The sequence below is a fragment of the Lonchura striata genome, chromosome 2, assembly GCF_050655825.1.
Source record: "Lonchura striata isolate lonStrDom1 chromosome 2, ASM5065582v1, whole genome shotgun sequence".
In the NCBI taxonomy this organism is placed as follows: Eukaryota; Metazoa; Chordata; class Aves; order Passeriformes; family Estrildidae; genus Lonchura; species Lonchura striata.
The window spans coordinates 122416745-122439044 of record NC_140704.1 but is presented as its reverse complement, the minus strand read 5'-3'; the positions used below and the strand labels follow the sequence as shown (position 1 = coordinate 122439044).

The 22300-nt window shown below is 44.6% G+C and overlaps 2 protein-coding genes across 6 annotated transcripts in view; one reads left to right on the top strand and one right to left on the bottom strand.

Moving 5' to 3' along the window:
- Window positions 1-2862: 2862 nt before the first annotated feature.
- CRH (corticotropin releasing hormone) lies at window positions 2863-4939 on the top strand. Its single transcript, XM_021555612.3, has 2 exons — window positions 2863-3363; window positions 3910-4939. Exon 2 carries the CDS (start codon window positions 3925-3927, stop codon window positions 4456-4458), a length of 534 nt encoding a protein of 177 aa, XP_021411287.1. The 5' UTR covers window positions 2863-3363; window positions 3910-3924; the 3' UTR covers window positions 4459-4939.
- The window catches only part of TRIM55 (tripartite motif containing 55), a 37565-nt gene continuing 19798 nt past the window's right edge, over window positions 4534-22300 (bottom strand). The window contains exons 10-11 of one of the 5 annotated variants that reach the window (XM_085572142.1): window positions 20300-20390; window positions 4534-7118 (exon numbers count right to left, since the gene is read on the bottom strand). In XM_085572142.1, coding sequence (XP_085428268.1) covers window positions 7108-7118; window positions 20300-20390 — 102 coding nt within the window. In that variant the 3' untranslated portion in view covers window positions 4534-7107. The other 4 variants (XM_021555611.3, XM_085572141.1, XM_085572140.1 and 1 more) reach the window with 4 other exon arrangements.

The following is a 22300-nucleotide window of genomic DNA, read 5'->3' as shown; positions in this document are numbered from 1 at the left end:
TGTGCATCCTTCCACGTTTGTAGTTGGGCATCTTCAAAAATACCTGGGGTAAGAGCCATACCCTCAGTTTAACATCATCCCCTCTGTATTACCATACTTAGAACTGTGTGATCTCTCTGCTATGGTCAGTCAGTGAGGAGGGGATTCTTCTCACCTCACATTGCTGCCTAAGAATTCAGCAGCCAGGCAAAGGTGGTTGTCTGCACTCCCTTTATAGACAAGGGAACAAGGTGAACGTCTCCAGAAACCCGAAGGTGCTCTATTGCGGGGGGTGCATCATGCTCTGGGCATGCTTTTGCTTTCCCTGAGCTACCTCAGAGCAGCTGTAATTGCTTTTCAGTAGGTGCCTGAGTTTGAGATCACCAAGGCTAAAGGGCAAGAGCACTCAACCCGAGTCAGAGGAGAGGAAATGGTTCTCAATAGTGTTTTTTTATTTCTAGACAGTTATTTTGTGATTCACTAAAATTTCTGTTTGCTCCTGATGTTTGCAGAATGAGTCAAATATGAACACTTTTCTTATGAAGGGTATGCTAATCTCCAACTATAATACTAAACAAAAATCTCTAAATCCAGATGTACCTCATATCCTCCTTGTATTCCTTTTTCACCCCTCTGTTGAGAAGCCAAGATTTCTTCTGTTGCAATCTCCTTCAGAAGTGACAGCTGACATTTCACTCAGAAACTACTGACTGTGGGGAAAGGACTTTTATATTCCTAGGTAGTCAGTTGTGCATTTGAAGTGCTGAAGGAAGTACTTTTTTTGGTTTATGTATCTGTGATATTTTATATTCCTCATTATCAAGACATCCGACTGTCTCACAGTGTTCCCTGCATTGCTGCAAGCCCTCACACATCACTCAGGATCTGTGAGGAAAGTGGGGTAATAGGACCATGTTGGCTTAGAAACAAGCTTGTGTGAGACACTGCAGACCATGCTCAGAGCCAGGGGTGAGAGAAAAATGGAGGAAAAGAAACTGGCATCTTGTACAGCTCTTGTAGAAACTTGAGGATCCCAGCCTCCTTCTCTGTTGCATTTGCCATACCTGGATTTCTTCAAGGGACAAAACTGTCTGCCTAAAGAGACCTAAATAATACTGTAAATTATTAAAAACATAACATAACCTGTGCCATTTCTCACTGGCATCAATCTTTTGGAGAAATGCAGCTCTGTCTTATCCAAACCTCACCCCTAACACAAAAAAAATATTATTCTGATAAAAATTATTCTTTCTTTACATTTATGATCTCATTATTTTAAGAGGCTTTTGTGTTTTTAAGCAGTATGTTAAACCTAAAAATGGAGACACTGATAAAACCCAACCCAGAGCACATCTAAAGGGTTTGAGTTTAATAAGTACCTCTAACATTTTCCTTCAATTGATTGAACTTAGCTCCTGTTTCTTTGAACCTCTTGTTCTCACTGAAAGCCATGCTGACATGCTTTAAAAGCATACAAATAACTGATGCTGTGACTAGCTACACAATATATTCTGTTCTGTAATACACATTTCAGTTCATGAATGCCTGAGCAAAAAGTGGTAATGAAGAGCTAAATCTCTGGTACTAAATCTCTGTTTTTCCATTTGTTTCTTCATGACGCATAAGATCTGATTCTTTGGCACTTTGCAAAATGTGCATCTGAGGCTGGAGCTAGGTACAACTAAAATTGAAGTTTAGAGCATCCCTAAAGAGATGCTCAGAATTGGTCTGTGGCCAACCTCATACATTAAGTGGTTTTTACTTTGTTATTTTATTAAGGAAATGGAGTTCAGATCTATCATTTTGCATCAATAGCATGTGACCACCTGTTCTGTCCCAACTCCTCACTATGATGGGAAACACTCAAGTGCGTGACCCCAGGAGTTTATTGTCTAGGCAAGATAAAACCAATAGGTTTTCTGTAGAGTTCTCCAACTTAAAGAGAAGGAAATGATTGATGTTTCAACTGAGGCAGTGGAGAAAGAGGACTGAAAGGCATTGGCAAAGGTGATGGGATGCAAAATTGGAAGACCACACATTACACATGGAATGGATGTCGGGCAAAAGTTATTTCTAGAAGTTCGGCAGCACTTCCTCTTGAAGAGATCAGAGAGCAAGAAACCCAGGTGGAGACGTTGATGTACTGCGGTCTGGAGCCTGAAGATGTACTGGTCATGGGAGAACACCTCGAAAAAGCTCCACGTGGGATTAGGACAGGCTGGAGAGGAAGGCCTTAGCTGAGGAGGGCAAACAGGGAAAGCACAAGGCCATGGCGTTGAAGAGGTGGGGAAGATCAGCCAGTGGAGTCGAGAAGGGGGAAAAAGAGCAGTTGTTGCCTCCACGCAAACAGCGGGAAAGCAATGGAGAGGAGCACGGGCCGCACGGCGGGAGCGGGCGCCGGCTGCGCGGAGCCGGCGCCGGGACGAGCCGGCGGCGCTGCCATCGGTGGCGGGGCAGAAGGAGCCGAGCGCCCCCCGGGCGACGCTCCCTGCCCCGGCAGATGCTCGCAGGCAGCCCTGGCGGCTGTCTCGGCCTTCCCCGCCACCCCCGGGGCCTTTCCGCCCCCTCTGCCGCCGGCGGGGTCCCTGGCAGCTCCGGTGCCAGCGCTGCCGCGGGTCCCTGCCGGCACTGGCACCTTCTTCTTCCCGCGGCTCGGCTGCGCCCCTGTCCGCTTCGCGGGGCGAGCGCTGCCCCGGCCCGCGCCGACCCCGGGAGCGGAGCGAAGACCGGACCCACGCAAAACACGCGCCCCGCAGGCCTCCTGCCCACCCGCCACAGTCGTCCCGTGAGGGCGGGCTCGGAGGCGGCAGAGGCCGGGCGGCCGGGAAAGAGCGAGGATGGAGAAGGAGATTGCTCGGGATATCAGCCCCGGCCCCGCTCGGGTCGGGTCCCTCCCCGCGGGCCGGCCCGTGAGTGGAAAGTTTCCCCGGAGCGACCTCTCATAGTACGCGCCCGCTAGGAAATCTCATTCAAGTATTTTTGTCAATGGGGTGGGGGGGGCATCCTGCTCCCCGGCCCCCGGCCCGGCTGACGTCACTGCAGAGGCGATAAATATCTGTTGATATAATTGGACGTGAGATTTGGGGTTGCGATAGCGAAACTCGGCCCATCGCCGCTCCGACGGGCCCCCATGATTTATTCAGCAGTAGATCGGGGCACGCAATCGGGCTGTCAGGGAGAGCGTCAGCTTATTAGGCAAGTTCTGCGTGATTCCAGGAGAGGGTCTAAGCTATAAAAATCCCGCGCTCCGGCTCTGATTAGTACCAAATCTGATCCCAAGTTTGCCAGGAGCCGGCTCCGAGGGAGAGCGAGAGGAAGGGACGCCGGGCACCGCCGAGTCCCGCCGCCGCCCGCCCTGCCCTACCGCCGCCTCCGCCGCCCCAGGTAGGTGCGCGGCCGCGCCCGGGCGCGCAGCGGATGCGCTGCCCTGCGCTGAGCGGGGCTGAGCGCCGCGTCCCGCGGGACACGGGGAGCTGTCCTGGCCGGACAGGGAGCGGGGAGGCGGGGAACGGGCGCTTAAACCCCACAGCTCGTGGGGAGAGCCGCCCCGCCACAGGCACCCCACGTTTCCCCTCTCCCCGGGTGGGTGAAGGGGCACGGGTCGCGAACACGCGTGAGCGCTCCGCAGGGGCTCAGCCCAGCCTGGTCCCGGGAGCCGCTGCCGGCGCAGCGCGGAGCCGCCGCGCGGGGCTGTTCCGCGGGGTTGTTCCGCGGGGAGCGGCCGCCTCGACGGCGCGGGTGGACCGGCCGGGGTGAGCGCAGCCGGGGGTGGTGTGCGGGGAACGGAGGGGCGCGGAGCGACGCGGAGCGGCGCGTTTCAGCACCGGGACAGCGGCGGTGGGGACGCCCCCTCCCCGGCCGCCCGCTGCCCTTCCCGCCGCTGCGGCTCGGCTTTGTAACCCAAACCCCGTCCCCCGTCTGCCCCCGCAGGTTTGGGCCCCGATCATGAAGATCCCGCTGCTGGTCTCCACGGGAATCCTGCTGGTCGCCCTCCTGCCCTGCCAGGAGTGCAGAGCTCTCAGCAAGAGCCCGGCACCCGCCCCTGGGGCTCTGCACCAGCCAGATTTCTTCCAGCAGCAGCAGCGACAGCAGCAGCAGCAGCAGCAAACTCTGCCCGTCCTGCTCCGCATGGGAGAAGAGTATTTCCTGCGCCTGGGCAACCTTCACAAGAGACCCGTTGGTTCTTTCTCCGCCTCCTCCAGCAGCACCAGCCACCTACAGCCCGAAGCCTCCGCCAGCAACTTTTTCCGGGCGGCGGTTCAACAGCTGCAGCAGCTGCCCGAGCGCTCGCCGGGGGACCGAGAGGACGGGGAAGCCGAGGGTGAGGCGGTGGAGAGGGAGAAGCGATCCGAAGAACCCCCTATTTCTCTGGATCTGACTTTCCACCTCCTGCGAGAAGTCTTGGAGATGGCCCGAGCCGAGCAGTTAGCGCAGCAAGCTCACAGCAACAGGAAACTGATGGAGATAATCGGGAAGTGAAACGGCCCCTCCCCGCCTTGCCAAAGAGATTCCGCAGTTAGCACAAGAATAATTACACCGTCCGATGTACCATAGTGCTGCTCTGATGTCATCTCTTTATTTTTATATAGCTTTAAACCTAGAAGGGCGTACTCCGAACAGCCTCTGTCCCTTGACTAGCATGCACAACCGTGTACCAAGTGCAGAAACACGAGTGTCGTTTGTAACCTCCCTTACCTTTATTTATTTCTCCATTTCCCAGTTATTCTAGTGCCATCGCTACGTAGGGATGTGTGAGCATTGGAAGAAATGGTGCCAAGAAGACAGAAAACTTTTCTGTTGGGGGCAGGGAGTGGGAGGGGGAATCTCTGTAAGCTACTTTCAATCCACTTTTTTTTCCTGTAAACATTTTCACAATAAATCATCTTTTCAGCGCTCGGTCGATTTGGTTGTGTAAGAGAATGTTTAATATTTATATTTTTAATAAAAGCTGCAAAGTAAAGATGCCTTGATAGATTTTCTTGCCTAGACGCCTGGGGGCTGCTCCGCCTCTCTCAGCGCTAACCGGGGCGGGGGGACACCCGGGGCCGTGGACACCCAGAGCCGCGGGGAGCCCTGGATCTCCCCGGGGATGTTTTCCCCCCGGCCTGTATCCGCGGGCTCTCCCGCAGGCTCGCCCCGACGCCGCCGGCCCCGGACGGGGGCTGCTCCCGCCGCCGCGCTCGGCGCAGGCTGCTCCCGGGAAGGGGGCGTCGAGGGCCAAATCAGCCCCCCCGAGCTGGCGAATCCCACCTCTGCAGCCTCCCGAGGGAGCTCCCTGGCTCCTGCCGCTGTGTCCGGGACCGGGCAGCCTCCTCCCGCCGGGGAGCACCGATGGGAAAGCGGTGAGGCGCTCCCGCATCTCTTTTGCGTTTTCGCACCCTTCCCGCACCACAAAAGGGCAGGTTCCTCCCTGCTTCGGCTTCTCCCGTCCCGTCGGCCGTGCCCACCCTGGGTCCCTCCCAGGGACTTCTAGGGAGGCTGCAGTGGGTGTGGAGAAACTTCCCGGGAGGAGCTGGGGGAAATCTCCAGGACGACTGGGAGAAAATAGTAAATCCCTCACCCCGAACCAAATCCCAGGGAAAAGCTGCTCCAGCAGCCGGAGGCGATGCGGTGGCGGTGCTGGGCGGCGCTCGTTCTGGGCTGTGCGAATTCCAAAGCTTTCGCACGGAGCTTGCCTGTGCATTCTGCAAAACTCTCGCAAGAGTTTTCCAGGGAAAACAGATACCAACGAGGGCTGGTAGAAACGGGTGCCCAGGACAGGGGCTGACCCCACACAGCCTGCTATGTTAACCAGTCTGCACTGCCAGCTCACCAGTCCTGCTGGGGCACAGCACAGCCTTATGGCCCCACACAGGCCCCTGCCAAAACAGCACAGTGAGGGCCTGGCTCGGGGATTTGGGAAAGATCCACACATAACCCTAGTGCAGAGCTTGACACCTGGTCCCCTATGGCACCAAGCACTCCCGGCAGCCTGCCAATCTCTTAAACACTGCTGAGTGTTGACACCTACTCCCAGTGACAAGAACCAGAGAGTGATGCCTTCAGTACAACTTGTAGAGCCTCTTTTAAGACACAAATTTGATTTCATTTGATGGCTCAACATCTACAATGCACACGGAATAGGAAAGTCAGCATCTGCCTTTTCTACAGCACAGCTTCAAATTAAACCTTGAGTGAATACCTGTGACCACCTTATCGCACCCTGGTTTAATGTAAGAACATGTCCCCTTTTGTACACACACCGACAGCAGAGAAGACATGGACAGAGGGAACGGCTGGAAAGACTGGGCAGCACTTCAGCAACTGCCCCACATACTCAAAGCTGTGTGGGGGTCTTGGCCAGTGTTTTTTGGTAAGTGTCTCTTCCTCAGTCCTGCCACTCGGAATCTTCCTTACAAATAATGTGTTTCTGCAAGCGTCATCTGTTGTGGTTTAGTAGGAAGAGCAAGTGAAAAGGAAGAAATGGCAGCTTCCTTCTTCCCTCCCATGTTCAGCCTCTGCAGCCTGGGACGCACCAGTACTGTAAGACACAACCCCAACTTGGGGATGCCAAGGACATGAGAGTGTCACTGAAGCCACCAGCACTGACAAGAGGGGACATAGGAGAATCCTGAAGAGAAACACTGTTCTGGCAAAGGATGCTACTAGAGAATATCACACCAGCATTTTAGCTAAGAACATTGGTGAAGTGTTTACACCTACATGGGGATGTGCCATCAAATGAGTTACAAAACACTAGCAGTGCTCAGACTAAAGCTGTAGTGATGCCTCTTCCCCCATGGAAGCAAAAACTTATTGGAAAACACTCTGACTACAACACATAAAATAATCTGTCCCTATGCTCCCCTCTCTCTCCCTGTCAATTCAAGGGTATGGTGTGGAGGTCAGCTGAGTTCCCAGGAATGAAATCTGTTCAGATGCCCCTTCCCAGGCCAGTTTCTTTGCTGACTGCAGCCAGGCTGCCTATGCTCACAGTCCTTCCGAAGAGAAGCACACCAGAAGCCAGCCAGAGTGAGTCATCATTCATTCAGTGAGTTCAACCATGAGAAGGAGAAGACATGACGAGCCGGCTCGTCACCCCTCTCACTGCTCACGGGAGCTTCCTCCACTCGTCCTTGAGTGTATGGCTCAGAACCAGTCTGCAAAGAAAGGAAAGGTTGATAAATGGAAGAGAAAAATATGAATTACATTAAAATCCATAAGATTTCACTACATGCAGGGAAACAGAATGAAGTGGAAAAGAAGGGAAAAGGCAGGGAGCGTGGAAATTTGAGAAGCTAATACAAGACTTCTAACATCAAAGAAGTCAGAGGGACTTTTGCCATGACCAGTGTCTGAGGAAGGATTATGCTGGCTGAGCGTGTCGCATTTGTGCAAAGGGCTTAGTCCTGATTTGGACCCTTGGAATATTATTTAGCACTGAAGGTGATAAATGCCTGTTCAGAAGTGATCCTGAGCCAGCTTGGCTGGTGTAGCTGGGTCTCCAGATTGATGTGAACCAGAGCCAAATGTTATTGCCAGTGCATTGCCACTCAAAATGATACTTGTTCTTATGTTATGAAATCTGCCTTGGAAGTGTTTTCTTTTTTTTTTTTTCTTTTAAGCCTTCTAATATTTATTTCACTTCAGTTTAACTCAGATGAGGAACAGGAATTAAATAATACAGAGATATAAACTTCAGTTTATATCCCTCTCTTTTTTTGCATAGGTATCCTACACTTACAGTAGGAAAAGGAATCTGGACATGTACACCGTAGCTGCTAATGAAAGGAATTTCTAAAATTAGATGAATATTTAATAGACCAGTGTAATAGGCAGAAATATTTTACTAGTTCCTGATCCCTCTGGCAAAGGATAAAGACTGCTTTGTGATAGGATCAGAAATCCTATTTAAGATAAAATATATAAAAATGGGTGATTTGCTACCTAAGGAAAGTCTTGTGTCTTCGTCATTAAAACTGCAATTTAACTTGCAAGATACAGGATTTTTTTCCCTTTGTATTCCTAGATGCACACCTATGTTATTGTACATACCTAAAATTAAACCAGCCACACTGCCAGTCTTCTTTGTGCAGGGTTTTAGCTTACTTTGGAAACCTCAGCATAATCTCAGGTGAACTATGTGATGTCAATATAGTACTCAATGGAGGGCAAATGACAAAGTAATATCATCTGAATTCCAACATCTTAGTCATTTACAGAATTGTCCTAAACCAGAAAGTTACTTAAGGAGTGTTCCTAATGGATACATCCAGCACCAAACATTGAAGCGGGGATGCTTTTGAGGAACTGAAGCATGGGATGGATGATTTTACTAAGCATTTTTGTAAGTACTTACTGTTAAAGTGTCCAACAAGAATAAGAACTAGTGGTAAGTATAAATTAGCTATTGGGCTTCATTCCAGTTACTAGCTATTTAAATGTCACCAACAAACAAGACAGCATGAAAGTATGAAAAGAAACAGAACCCCATTTCTTTATTTATGTCTTATTAGAGTTCACAGTGCCGTTTTTACCAATATCCTTGATTGCTCTAAATTGAAATAGCCCTATTAATTTCAATGAAATATTATCTGACAAACTGCTTTGCTATTTGAAATGTGGACCAGTCTTTGACTTAGATTCATATTTTCAAAGCAAGAGACTCTTTGCTACTTACTGCAAAACCCAAACAGGGATGTCATAGATGACAATAGCTTGTGCTTGCTAACTTTTTAATGTATTTTATGGAGCCCACAAGCATGGTGAAAACATGGGAGAAACTTGAATGCAAAAGCCCATTTCCAGCAATGCTGGTGAGGCGGGCTGTCTCCCAGGCTCATGCAAAAGTATGGTAAAGAATTGGGCCCACTGGGCCAGATCATCAGCTGAAAGGTAACTAATTGAGGTCTGATTATAGAAGATCTGCCTCTCAGCCCTGGAAAGTTCTGACTGCAAATCTTTCAACCTGATTACAGTAAATAACATGGCTAGACTCGCTGAGTTATAAGGTATTTGGTGCTCTCTTCATCTTGGTAGATGCAGGTGATTTATTAGTCTTTTGTGATACTGAAAATTTTGCCTTTGTTTTTGGAAGGGCAGTCAGAGTGCCTGGACTAGCTAAGAGTAATTTTGAAACTGGTTGTACAGTTTTGTGCACCAAGCCCTCAGCAGTGTGTGTGAGCAGGCATGGTCCTCACTTCTCACCCTTTAAAGGAATAGGACTGGCAAGAGGTTTAAAACACAATTCCTACTTTTTTTTTTCTTTTTATTTTAATCCACACTGGTACCTTGCCATTTCTCTTGCTGTGCAAGGATGGCTTCCTTCAGCACTTTCACTTGCTATTCTAACCATCCACTATCCAAAAATTTACATTAAATCAGGAATAACTTTAAAGCAAAGATCTATCTATGAGTTTAAAGTTACGCTAAGGGTTTCATAGGTTTTGGATCCAATATATAAGAAGAAAGAAAGCACAATGATTTAGACTGGCAAGCTGACTGCATTACCCTGTTAACCAGTGCTGCTGGTACTGCATTTCAAGCAAAACAATCTTTGTCTGCATCACTGCCAAAACTGTATTTCATAATGTGTTAACTCCTTCATATTTTGCTGCGATGACATCTTCCTGTGTCAGCAAAACAATGTTGGAACTCCAACACATTCCCACTGGGTTTGGCTGGATGAAGCATTTGCTCCCTGCACCTTGCTGCGCTCAGCAGGCTGCTAGTCTGCAATACCTCAATGTGCCATTCCAAAACGAATCATTTTCCATCACGCCCAGCCAGGAGTGAAGCAAGCACAAAATTGACAGTAGGGCCATTACTTAGCTTTTAGGCTTGTGTTTTCACACCTGTGGCACTTCAGTGTTTGTCTCTGAATCACACAGTGACTGAGGTATGCTCTCTTTGTGAAAGACAAGAAACCATCAAAAGGTGCCAGCAGCAACTTTGTCCATTCTTCCCTTCCAACAGCAACCCACACAACTCAGAGTTATACAGTGTGCTGGAATTGTCCAAGACAAAGATTTCAGCTGCAGTTTTTACAGAAAAAGACTTGTTTTGAACCAGCCTGTGATTGTGAAAGACAGAATGCAGAAGCAGGTCATTGGGATTAAGGCATTTGACCGCTCTGTAGGTCCCTGTAATCTCATGCTGGATTATTTTGCTCTCCCTGTTACTACAACCCTACTCTGCTCCCAGAGGAAAGCTCAATGCTGAGCATGGCACAGACCTTGCCACATGCTTTTAAGACAGTCCAGATTAAACACTTCATTGTATCTGTCCATTGCTATTAGGCAACTTGTCAAGCTTTATCTTTGCCTTGGAGATCTCATGGGTAGGACTTGTTTTTCACATTACCTAGAATAACAAGTCCCAACCATTTGAATCCCTAAAAGTAATAAGGAATAACTAAAGTGTTTACCTGACATTACATTAATCACATTAGGCCAATATTGAGAGAGTACACTTTGATTTATGTTTTCCCTTGTGGTGTTGAGTGACATCAGATGGTGCTTGCAATAAGCACCAGGAATTTTCACCAGGCCAGCTCATGAAGTGGGGAGAGAAGTACACCATGCATGACTGATGGTTGGTTTTGTTTTTCCCATAAGCAAAGTTCAGGCTGGAGTTTACATGCCAATTCTATGGAGGTTCTGAGCAACCACAACTCCCACTGAGCAGCCATTCAGCACTCCTCAGCATCTGGCATGCTAGAATTTGCATGCCGGTAAACAGTCTTGGACAAGCAGTATAAGGATCTCAGAGTTGAACCTGATGAGTCGTTTCAAAGTTGCAAATATTCAGCATCTTTCAGTATTTGCTTCCTTAAGCAGGGCTCTACTTAAATCTGTATAAGATTCTTGTAAAAGGATGTAGAGAGGAGAAAAGAGGTCAGTGGGATGGTTTGCCATAACATTTTCATTTATTAGGCCCCAGCAGTTATCCTATTTATTCTGGGGGAAAATATGTAGAGCAGGCCTTTTATATATTTGAAATAAAATGAAGTCTACACATTGATTTCTGCTTTACCAGCACTAACCTCAGCAGCCTTTAGGTACAAAGGCTGGGATCTGTATTGACAAACTTTAGTCATCCAGAAACAAGATACCCACTGAAGCAAACTCTGTTCAACCCCACTAATGGCAGTAATCAGAGAAAGGCACAACCAGAGGGTGATTTGTCCCATCTTCAAAGAAGTGGATTGCTCTCTGGAGGTGCCTGTTTCACTCTACTGACTCTACAGACACTCTGGGTGACTGCATTAGACTACATCTGGCTTTTAAGCAATTATACAAGAAAGATGCCAGCCAACTATTTCAGGATATCAAAACACTCCTTGACAGGAATTCAGAACTTTGACTGCAGTATTATTTTACAAGATCACAAACTCTTAAATTTAGGAAGTGGGAAGGAAAGGTGAAGGGCTGAATGGCTTCATAATCTACTTTAATGTAGATGGATGAGGTGGTTGGTTACAATCTATATGAATGCTTTCTGGAGCAACAATGCTACACAAAGCAGGTTTCTGCCCCGTGGGTCCTCATTCACCTCTTCCTGCTTTGGTTCTGTGGTTCACTGCCCATTTGCATTGCTGCAGCTCATTGAAGGGCTGTGCTAAGAATGGGAATGTCACTGGAACAACATCAATTTTTTTATTGTTTGTTTTTTTTTTGAGGCGAAGGAAGATATTTTTAAAACTGGATCATTTGACTGATTTGATTTCAGCACAGCTCAACAAACAGCTGCCTCAGCACAAATGCCCTATAAGTGGTGGTGTATGGGAAGCAATAAGAGACAGGGAAATTTGGCAAAAAAGCTCCTGAATCACCTTTGCTGCCAGAGGAAATAATAGATCCACAGCCCTAAAGGCACATGTACCACCCAGTGCCTTTGCTGCCTCCTCTTTATCCAGCAGGAGAGCAAGGGTGTGAATTTGTTAGAAAATGTGGGTCTTGGAGAGAGAAGAAGTGAAAATACAGGTTTCTTGCTTCCAGGGTTTCTGTAGCCTCAGAAAATGAGCTAGAAATTAAATTTAATCCCCATTTTTAGCTGGCTTGTTTAGAAACAACCCCTAGTGTTGACAAGAACAGGCATGATTAAAAAATGCTAGCTGGTTACAAAGCAATCACAGAATCTGTAGGCTATGTTTGTCTGCCTCAAATGTCAAGTGTTACACTTCTGGCACTCCATACTTCCAGCCAGCGGAAACAAAGGGAGCACAACAGGTTATTTTTAAATAGTTTAAACTTTAGTTCAAGCATTTTGTTTTCATATTTTTATGCAGTCTAGCTCCTTCAGCATAACACCTGGCAGCTGTCACGTATATCACAACAATATTGTTTTAAAGCTACGAGGCTTCTTAATTTGCATGGGTCTTTTTTATCAACAGAGCATTCTCCAAAATATTTGCTTCAATTACCTGCCACAGAAATACATAAGGTAGAAGACAAAATTATATGCACAGACAAGCTCCATCAGACACTGAATTAGACATATCACTCTCTTAATAGTGGTCAGTAATCAATTTTAAAAGTCCATTTGGAGGAAATGCCTTTCTTCAATAGATCATCATTATATTACAATTAACATTATATGGATAATGTCTAATGTAGAGTATTTTACATACTGATCTCAAAGTGATAAAATATATTTCAGAGAAAAACAGCCCAACTGGCTTATTTTGGTATAGGTTCCATGCATCTCCCATGAGACATGGGGGTCCAGACACTTGAACCTGTGGTAGAAACTGCATTAGAGCATGGTGTGGGAGAGCAGTTTTCTTCTCAGCATTACTTGGGACAAATGACATACAGTTCCACTATATAAGTCACCTATTTTTTTCATGACTTAAAGAAGAAAAGGCAGAAATAACATACTTTTGTAATATTTGACCCATTGCTGCACTTCATTGATCCAACTTTTTATTGAGAGTAATTAACTACATATTTGCATGAACTTAGTCCTACAAGTGGCCAGGAAAATTAAGGAAATCCAAGAGGAGTGTGGGACTCAGATTCAGTCAAAGAGAGAAACGGGAGTTTCTATCCAGGCAGAAGCCTGGGAAAGAGCTGGAGAAGAATGCAAATAATTATCTCTATTGTTATTCACATTCTTTATAATTAAGTTATATCACTGTGCGTCAAGCACTTTTCACCAATGCTGTGGGTTGTTTTCACTTCAGAACCAGTGGAGTTGGTCCTCACGAAGCTCTGTATAAAAGAGCAGTGTATTTTGAATAAATCAGAGTTTTACTCTCAGCAGCCTTCTGGTCAGAGTCTCTTCATTCCCGTCCTGCCTTGACAGCGACAAGGAGAGTCTTAAAAACACATGAATATTAAGGTTGCATGATCAGAACAGTCTGTCCTGCATCTATCCACACCATTCTTCATTCCTCTTGGAATGAAGATTTTTTGGGACCTCCTGATCAATCAGCCTTTTGCCATTTCTGCTCAATTCCAGTCCTGCTGGAGAACTGTCTAGCAAAGGAAGGATCCCATTGAGAGGCTGCAGGAGTAAGTGCTGGTCACGTAGCACACGCTGATCACCAGTGCCAGGAAGCTACTCATGAATTCCAGTTCTTCCCTCTTCCTTCTACTCTGCTTTGTCACACAAATAGATATGAATTCAGATTAACAAGTTAAATGTGAAGTAAGGCCCTTCCAAGAACTTCTTCATGTAATCAAATAATCCATGCTGTAGAAACTTTGCTATTAGCTTTCAGGAAGAAGTAGCAAAAAAATAGTAGTGGTTTCATGTCCTGTCTGTCTCTGTCAGGCAGTCTTTCCTTTGACTAGTGTGGACTTTTGTATTTCAAAGCTTTTTCTTCCTCTGCAAATGGCACTTTTGGAAATCCAGTGAATGACACAGTGATAGTTCAGGCTGTGATTCACCCTGGAGCTCCATTTGTGGGATCAGATAACAGAGCCAGCATAGCTTTGAGGTGTGTAGACATACACATCCCATGCTTGGAGGCTCATCCCGTGCTGCTCACATTGTGAGTGACTGACTGACCTGGGCTCTCGCAAGCCTGTAGGGGGTGAGAGTGGTGTATGTGAGTGTGGGCATGGCACAGCCTCTCTGAAAGACAAAACCAGTGAGGTGCAGGACAAAAAGTCAGATTGCCAGCTAAAGCAACTTGTTGCTATTCCTTAAAGCCACCACATAATAGGAGAAGAAAGTCTTGGCTACAGTTACAACACTTTTTCCCTCATCAGCTGTTGCTGCTACCACTTTTTCTTTGTGTGCTCATTTTTCCATGTCTCCAGTTGGCTGAATCTACTCCTTACTGCAACCACAGTGACTGAAGCTGTTATCCAAGCTATGACTCCGCTCCAAAACTCCAAAATTGCTCAGTGAGTAGCACTGTGATTGCCCAGATGGATGTCTGTCATGTCAAATCTCACCTTGTAATCTCTGCTTGCCCATTAGCAATGCTGGCCTGCTTGCACAGCACTCAGCCAAGTGATGAGCAAGATATTAAATCAAGTTTCCTTTTGTCCATCTCACATTGTTCCCAGGTGAAGTCCAAGGAAGCTGAGATAAATTCTGCTCTTAGAGGTTAGGATTCAATCACAGTTTTTGACCAGGTATTGACAGGGTACAGATCACAGTCACTGTCACCAGAGGCAAGCTTGGAACTCACCTGCATCTGGGCAGGCATCAGCTCAATTTTATTTTTTTTAAAGAAATTTATTTCTTTTATAAAATTAAATTTAAAATTTGTACATAAATATAAAAAATAACCTATTTTAAAAACAAATATTTTGCCAGATGTTGAAGAGGCTCATCAGCACTAATGGGGGAAATGACAGCTACATTTTCTTGGTAAGGCATTTTGTAATAGATTAAGTCATACAATAAGTGTTTCATCATGAACAAAAACCCCTTCTGTGTACAGAAGTGCTGAGCCAGGAGTGCTCTGAGTGACTGATCTGTATTTTGATCACCACCTTCAGTGGCTGAGATAGACTCAGGCAGATTTTATAGGGTGCTCACTAAATTGAAAAGACCAGTAAGAAATTCAGATCACTTATCCTCCAGGACTGTCAGATCCTCATTCTCTGCTCAGCCAAAGGCATGATGTCTCTGTTTGACATCTGTAGCATGGTTTGAACATCACAGCACCACTTGGGTGGCAGCCAGGCATAACAGGGTTGTTTAATTAGTCTGGTCTCTTACTTAACGACCTGAGGATTATTGCAAAGATGCCAGGAATATGTATCACATGAAAAGAGATACAAGACTGAATAATCACTGTTTGATATGCCTGTGTCCCCATTTTTCATTTAATTTTGGCTGCACATACAGCCCCCTGGTCTTTATCTCCCCTTTAAATGCATAGTAGGTGGGCACTGCAGGGTGCTGCAGTCCAGCCCCTTGACTGAGCACAAGCCTGGAAACCCTGCAAGTGGAATGACACCTGACCCAAACATAGGGGCTCAGGCCCAGTAAACTAATTACCATCACTGGGATTTTCAGTCAGATAGGCTGGCATTTAAATATTGATCCGTCTCTAATGCTTACAGGACTACCAGTGCTGCTTTCCAGAGGTGAGTGAATGGCTGCACTGAAAGCCTGGGCTGTCTCAAGGCAGTAAGGTAACTAACCAAATATTCCAAAAGCAGATGGTTTGTGTAGTTGTGATATACATCTACCACAGTGTGATGTAAACCAGCAACAATTCATCTGTGATTAAGAAATATTTTTTGTTTATATTCTATTTTCCTTTCCAAACTCCTTAACAATGAGCAGAATGAGTGATGCTTGGAGGAGGTTGAATGGAGGAAGAATTCAGTATTTAAATGAGCTAGTCACAGAAAGACAATGTCTAGGTGAGCCTGGCTTTGTACTAACTTCAACAGGAAAAATAATTTTGTCCAAACTGTCATTGTGGAGATCCTCTTACTAGTAATAGACTGAAAAAAATGAACTATCCATAAATCAGATAGTATCTATGACTCACCAGACAAACAGCAGAGCAAACTATTTGAGGGAAAACTTCAGGTGAAGTATTTGCCACTCATATTAATTACGAGAAACTGTTGTCTGAAATCTGGTCTTAATGCATTGCCCTCACGACTCATCACTGCTGCCTCTGAATCACCCAGATAATTCTCAAAATTAAGGGAGAGGGAGGTGTTAAAAGAGGAACAATGAAGATTTTGCTGATTTCCTCTGCATGTATTGGCAAACTGAGGGGTAAAAAAAATTCACCTGAGGCACAAAGTCAAGAAACAAAATGGAAATTTACAGGCAAAACTTGCCACCAATTGAACATCAGCCTGAACGGCCACAGATGTAGCTGCTATCACTGAGTCCCAACTCACTGAGTCAAACTACAGAGAAGCAAAGGCAGAATTTCTTCACTGTTAACTGAGTTTCTTGCATCTAGTGTTTGTTAAGGTACAGGCAGAATGATTCCCCCCCCACCCTCCCCAGGGTGAAATTTAGGAGATATTTAGGAAGAAGATTGAAACAGAGTTTGATTTGAGCTTCTATACCAGACGATTCAAGGGTCTCCTACAAAAACCTCAGCTTCATGGAGGACACATGACTTATTTTCATTCAGTCAAACCTTGCAGATTTTTTAATGGTACAGGAATAAACCCATCAATTTTCTACCTAAGGAAAGGTAAAATACAGCTATATCAAAACCTAGATTGCAAATATCAAGTTGATTTTTTCTGTCTGTGTTCCTGGATCTTTCATTAGCACTAAACACGCTTGTTGCAGGGAGCAGAGAGCCTTTGGAGCAGAAGCTGGTGTCTTGGAAGAGAGCTACCTGGGCTATGCCTGTGGCTGATGCTAAAAAACTTCTTGTTCTGCTCTGGGGGAAACTGTGGGTGGGCCAGAGGGAATGGAAACCCTTTCTTAGCACCATTCCTGCAAAATCCAGCCTTGCAAGGCTGCCTTCTCTTGAGCAAGAAATCCCTCTTGGAACAGCTGGATTGAACTGGGTGCTTGTCTTCCTTACATGAGCAGATTGGCAAGACTGATTTTCTGATTTGGTGAAGAGAACATTTCTTATTTGTGTTCTGCTGCCATGCTTGTGCAAACATTCCAGAGCAGCACTGTGTTAAAATGTGGGACCATGCCTTCTATACCCTCACAGAAAAGCAGAGAGCACAGCACAATATCTTATTTTGGTTTTCAATGATCTTATTTTGTCCATGTTGTCTGCATATTGACATGACAACCAATCAGCTGAAAGTTAGTTAAATACTGACCTCTCTGATGTGATTTAAAGCTGTCTTGTGGGAAAAAAAAAGAAGGATCACTAGCTAAAATTGAAGTATTCAACAGCAGGGCAAAGAGAACTACAGTACATGAATACAGAGAAGACCATCCTTATGGTAATTCTGGCAGATGGCATAAGGTTGCAAGCAAGTAATAGAAAATTTTAAAACTAATGAAACAAAATTAGCATAGGCCATTCCATTAGTATTTCTGCTCCCAAACAGTTCCATCCTGATTATATTTTATGTCCTCATGGAATTAAAACACTATACTTGCTGTCTGCAAAGGGAAATTCTATCAGGCTACTGTTTGTGGATGATTAACTTGCATTTAATTTCAGACTAAATGTATATGCTGAAGTCCTTTGGAGCCACAGACAGACCCTTTTCTTATGGGAAATTTGAGCAACAGGATGCAGGGTCCAGTTCTTTATCTTAGGTGAAATAAACTGGGTAATCACAGACACAGGCAAACCAAGACTTTCATGAACACTCCTAAATATATATGGTTTCACTGCACGAGAGATGTTGCTGACAAATATGACTAGGGAAAGTTGTGGGACTCCAGGATCTGTTTCTCCCATGCACTGGAAAGGCCTGCTTGCTAATGTCTGTGTCACCCACCACTAATGCAACTCTCCCCATGGTGGCAAGGCAGTTCATTGATGCTATTCCTGCTCCCCGTGTTGTAATCATTTGCTGCTGGTTGTCATCTCCAGAGGCTCAGATCTCCCCGGCTTTAGGCACCGAACGGAGGCAGCTGGGCTGGGAGCAATGTCACCTCACACTCAGCAGGCAGGTGGAAGAGGTGCCAAGTGAGAAGCAGCAGCTGCTGCTGAACTTGCTCTTACTGGAGATGCCTCTCGTTCTCTGTCAGAGGCAGAAGCAGCCCGTGGTGACCACACTGCTGACTTAGGCACTCCCTGAAGAAGGATGAAGCTGTCTGATGCAGTTATCTATTTTGCTCATGCTGAATAATCTTCTTTTGGCCCTTCTTACACCAAGCAATCTGCACACCTGTGGGCTGCAACTTCTGCTGCCTTATGCCTGCTGCAATTTCTGTTGCCTTATCCCTGCTGCTAGACTCTGGAGGAAATGTATAGATGCAGCAATACAATTTCTTAGAGTGAAATGACCGTTAAATAAAGTAAATGTTAAGTAAATGTTGGGAATTAATAGGGGAACTGAACTCTTTTTGCTGCTGAAAAACAATGTAAACCCTGTTGGTGCATTCTATTAAAAGAGCCTGAAAATAAATGATATGCTGCTCTTATGATGACAGTCATGCAGATTTATATTATTATTATAAATAATTATACAGTTATTCAAAGTAAATTTGTTATTTGACTTTCAGGTCTTATCACACAAAAGAACAAGGGCAGTGACCTGATCTTTCATATGAAAAATAAAGACACACAAAGTGTCTAACCAGACACTTCACTATGCATGGAGAATCAAAACATTTTTATGTAAATAGAATTTGAGACCAAAATGTCTTTTTCCTTCATGTCCTTTCTACTTCATAATTAAATAAATCATAAAGATTCACTGGAGTCCACACAGAAAGAGGTCCCTAATTGTAGAAATAAGAGCTTTCTGCATTTGTCTATTTTTAATTTCAAAAGGTATTCTGAATTAAAAAAAAAAAAAGAGGGGAAAGAAAGCATAGTGCTCTTCACACACCTGATTTCTCAGGAATAAAAACAACCTCTATGTCCTTTAGTAATAACACAACAAGTTTTCAAAAACAAACACAAATAAATGAAGATTAAACTATGATCCATGAACCTAATTGAGATTCACATTGTCCAATGCTTTTCAAATTCAAATTACTACCAGACAGTGAATCTTTCTGCTAATTAATTCAGCTAAAGTGTAGAAGATAACTTCTATCCTCTCCCTTTTATTTTTTTTTAATGGAGAGATATTCTTCAGTTATAGTGCTGGAAGTTTTGCACAAAAAAGCTGAATAATAATTTGTCATTTTTCATAGATGCTCCATATCATGTACACTGTTGAGACAACACTGCAGAAAGTGAGCAGGGAAAACCAATCATCTTTGTGTTGAAGATTATATCAACGTTGAATTTGCCTGTCATTTGAGCAAATACCCAAAGGTAACTACAGTTGTTTTCAGTCAGAGGTTTTTTGTTTTCAGTAAATAACATTAAATATCCCAGTTGTAATACAGAATCCTCTGAAGATCAGTCATATCACAGTGAAAATTGAACACACATTCATGTCTTACATAAGAGGGGCATGAATTTGGAGCTGGAAGAACTAAGTCATGGATATTGTCTATAAAAAAGAGCATTACTCTAGAAGAGATGTTAGAGAATACTTAAGGTTTAGATTACAGAGTTTGTATTTGGGAAAACTTCACTTGGTAGTGAAGTTCTTAGTCCTTGATCTTGTGGATATTTCAGCTCTTAATGCGACCTAAAGAAAAAAAGTCTTTGTCTAGATTGGCTGGGACTCCTGCAAATGCTGCATTTCAGGGCCATGATTGGCACTCCATACTCACTAGGAATGTGCGAGAGATAGCTTTGAACGGAATGTGGGTGTGCCGTGTGAGCTGGGGTGTGAGGGCATCCTTTCCACTATGTCCATGGGAACCTCTGGAGAGTGCAGCTCAAGCCATCCACCCAAGGGAGCACAGGTGATTTGCTTTCTGTGGTAATCCTGGCAGCAGGATTATTCAGTGGATTTGTTTTCTTGACTTTAACCCTTCTGATGCCAATTATTACTCTCCAGCTCTTCTTCCCCTACTTGTTGGTCTGAACAAGATTGGTGTTCTTCACATCTGTCAACCAACAGATTCTCCATGGTCATCTGAACAGCAACTGAAATGCAAGCCCATATATCTGCAAGAGTAAATGTCTCTTTTCATTTTGAACGAGGGAGATGCAATGTTTAACCATGCAGGAGTAAGCTGAAGGGTGGCATTTGTGAGAAGGAAGAAATTATTTAGGCAGCTCATGTTGTGAACTAGCATGATGTTTTTGGATAGAAAGAAAGGGGAAAATCCTTTAAAGCTATGTAGGAACATCACCAGATACACTTTGAACTGTTAGTTAATGTTAAAATGAAATATTTCCTACCCATGAAAGTACAAATCATGTATTGAATCAGATTCCAAAGACGATGTAGTATGATAAGAAATGCCAAAAGTGTTATGCAGAATGCTAACTCCTGTGAGAAAATAAGAAGAGTGCTTCACCAGTGTTGTCATCACATGAACTAGTCATTATCACTATGTTCTGTGAAAAAGCTCTGTTTCCACAGCACTTTTACATTATATACTTTAATTAGAGGAAGGGAGAAAATACAGTGGTGTGAAGAACATCAGCTGGGATTAAAAAAAAAAAATAAGGGAATAGAACATTTCAGAGTGGGCTGTGTAAAATCACATGCAGGAAAAATATGAAATATGAAGTTCACATACTTGAAAATTATCACTGCCCCATGACAGCAGTAATTTCCTTTGTGACACAGATACAGCTCAGCTCAGATCCTTAAATCTGACCACAGCAGCATCTCACGGCATCACCCTTACTCGGTCACTCTGCTCTTTCTATTCTTCTGCATATTTCTGCTTCTTGTGCTTTCCTATCTCTTGCTGTGTCTCCAGCCCATTGGCAATCCCATCCTCAGCTGTTTCCCCTGCTCCTTTCTCCCACATCACCAGAACCATGAGCTACTCTGCTCGACATCCTCCTCCTTCCAAATTGCCAATGTCACCTGTGATCTGGAAAAATACAGAGATGCAGCACCCCTAAACTCACATGCCAACAGCAACTGACATGTTTCCTATGTGCCTCTTTTTGCTTCTGGTACTCAATGAAGAAAGCTGGGTACCAGGCTGCTGCTGTTTTTCAGACAGCTGCCCACATCGAACACAAGTTTTGTTCCTTTTCTTGTTGCTGGGGCTGAGGGACTCAGACCACACTTTGGCAAGCTCCCAGGAAATTAACCTAGTACAGAATTTACCTACTTATGGTGAGGTTAGACTGCCTTGTCATCAGTGTAACTAATAAGAGGAAACAGTACCAATAACTTTCACTGTGAATTTACTTTTTCCAGCTCATTTAGAATATATTTAAGAAGACAACGTCATTGTTGATTTGATAATTTTAAAATACTTTTCATTTTAATTCCACTCAAATATTCTCAAATAAAACCCTGACTTGAAAAATAGCCACTGAAATTTAGTGGTCAAATGTTGCTTTTGTTAAGAAAGTCAGCAAAGTCAGCCACCAAATTCAAGTATCACTGACTGAAACCTCTTTTATCAGATCTCTGTTAACTCCTCCTAACTTATTGTCTGGCACATGATTGTTTATCTATTGTCATATAATTGTTGACTATATAGCTGCTTATGTATGCTATATAGTAATTTCCAGACTTAAAGGAAACAGCATGAAAGACTTAATACCCACTTTTTCTTTCTCTCTCTCTCTCCTCTCATTATGCACATACAGGTAATTGCTTTGTTAAAACATGCAGCTAGGACCTGCAAATTACAATGGCTTGATTTACAGAGTGCTGCTCATGGGCTGGTCACTAGACACTGGGGCAGGACCTGGTGTAGTATGCAAATCATTGCACAGCTCCCTTAACTCTGTTCCTTGTATTTTTCGGCCATGTGGAGTTTGTATACATGTGCTGAAGGAGGATTATTCAAATTCAGGTTATACCAACTCTAATACTGTCATTTTAAGGAAAACATCCTCCTGTACTGAAAACATCAGTATCTGTTATCCCATCATGCTGCTGAATGTCTAACACTGAACTGAAATGTATTATCTTCATGCTCTCTTTTAATAAAGTCTCAAGAATCCTTGGAATAAACCCTCTGCCACAGATCTGAACCCAGGAGATCCTTACTGAGAGGCATCCAAACACACAGAAAGGCTCAGGGTGTTTACATAGCTTCATGTTTACAGGGGGAAGCACTCCAGGAGCAGCCACAGAGCTGCAGAAGGCGAAATCAAGCCATAGCTGCTCAACCAGTCATGGTAGGACAGCACATACACAGACTGTCAGCAGTTGATGAGAATAATCTCATGCACAGGATTTCTCTGCCACTAATACATGCAAAT

What these genes read in the sequence shown, in the direction of transcription:
- CRH (XM_021555612.3), top strand. Translation starts at nt 3,925, where the DNA reads ATGAAGATCCCGCTGCTGGTCTCCACGGGAATCCTGCTGGTCGCCCTC.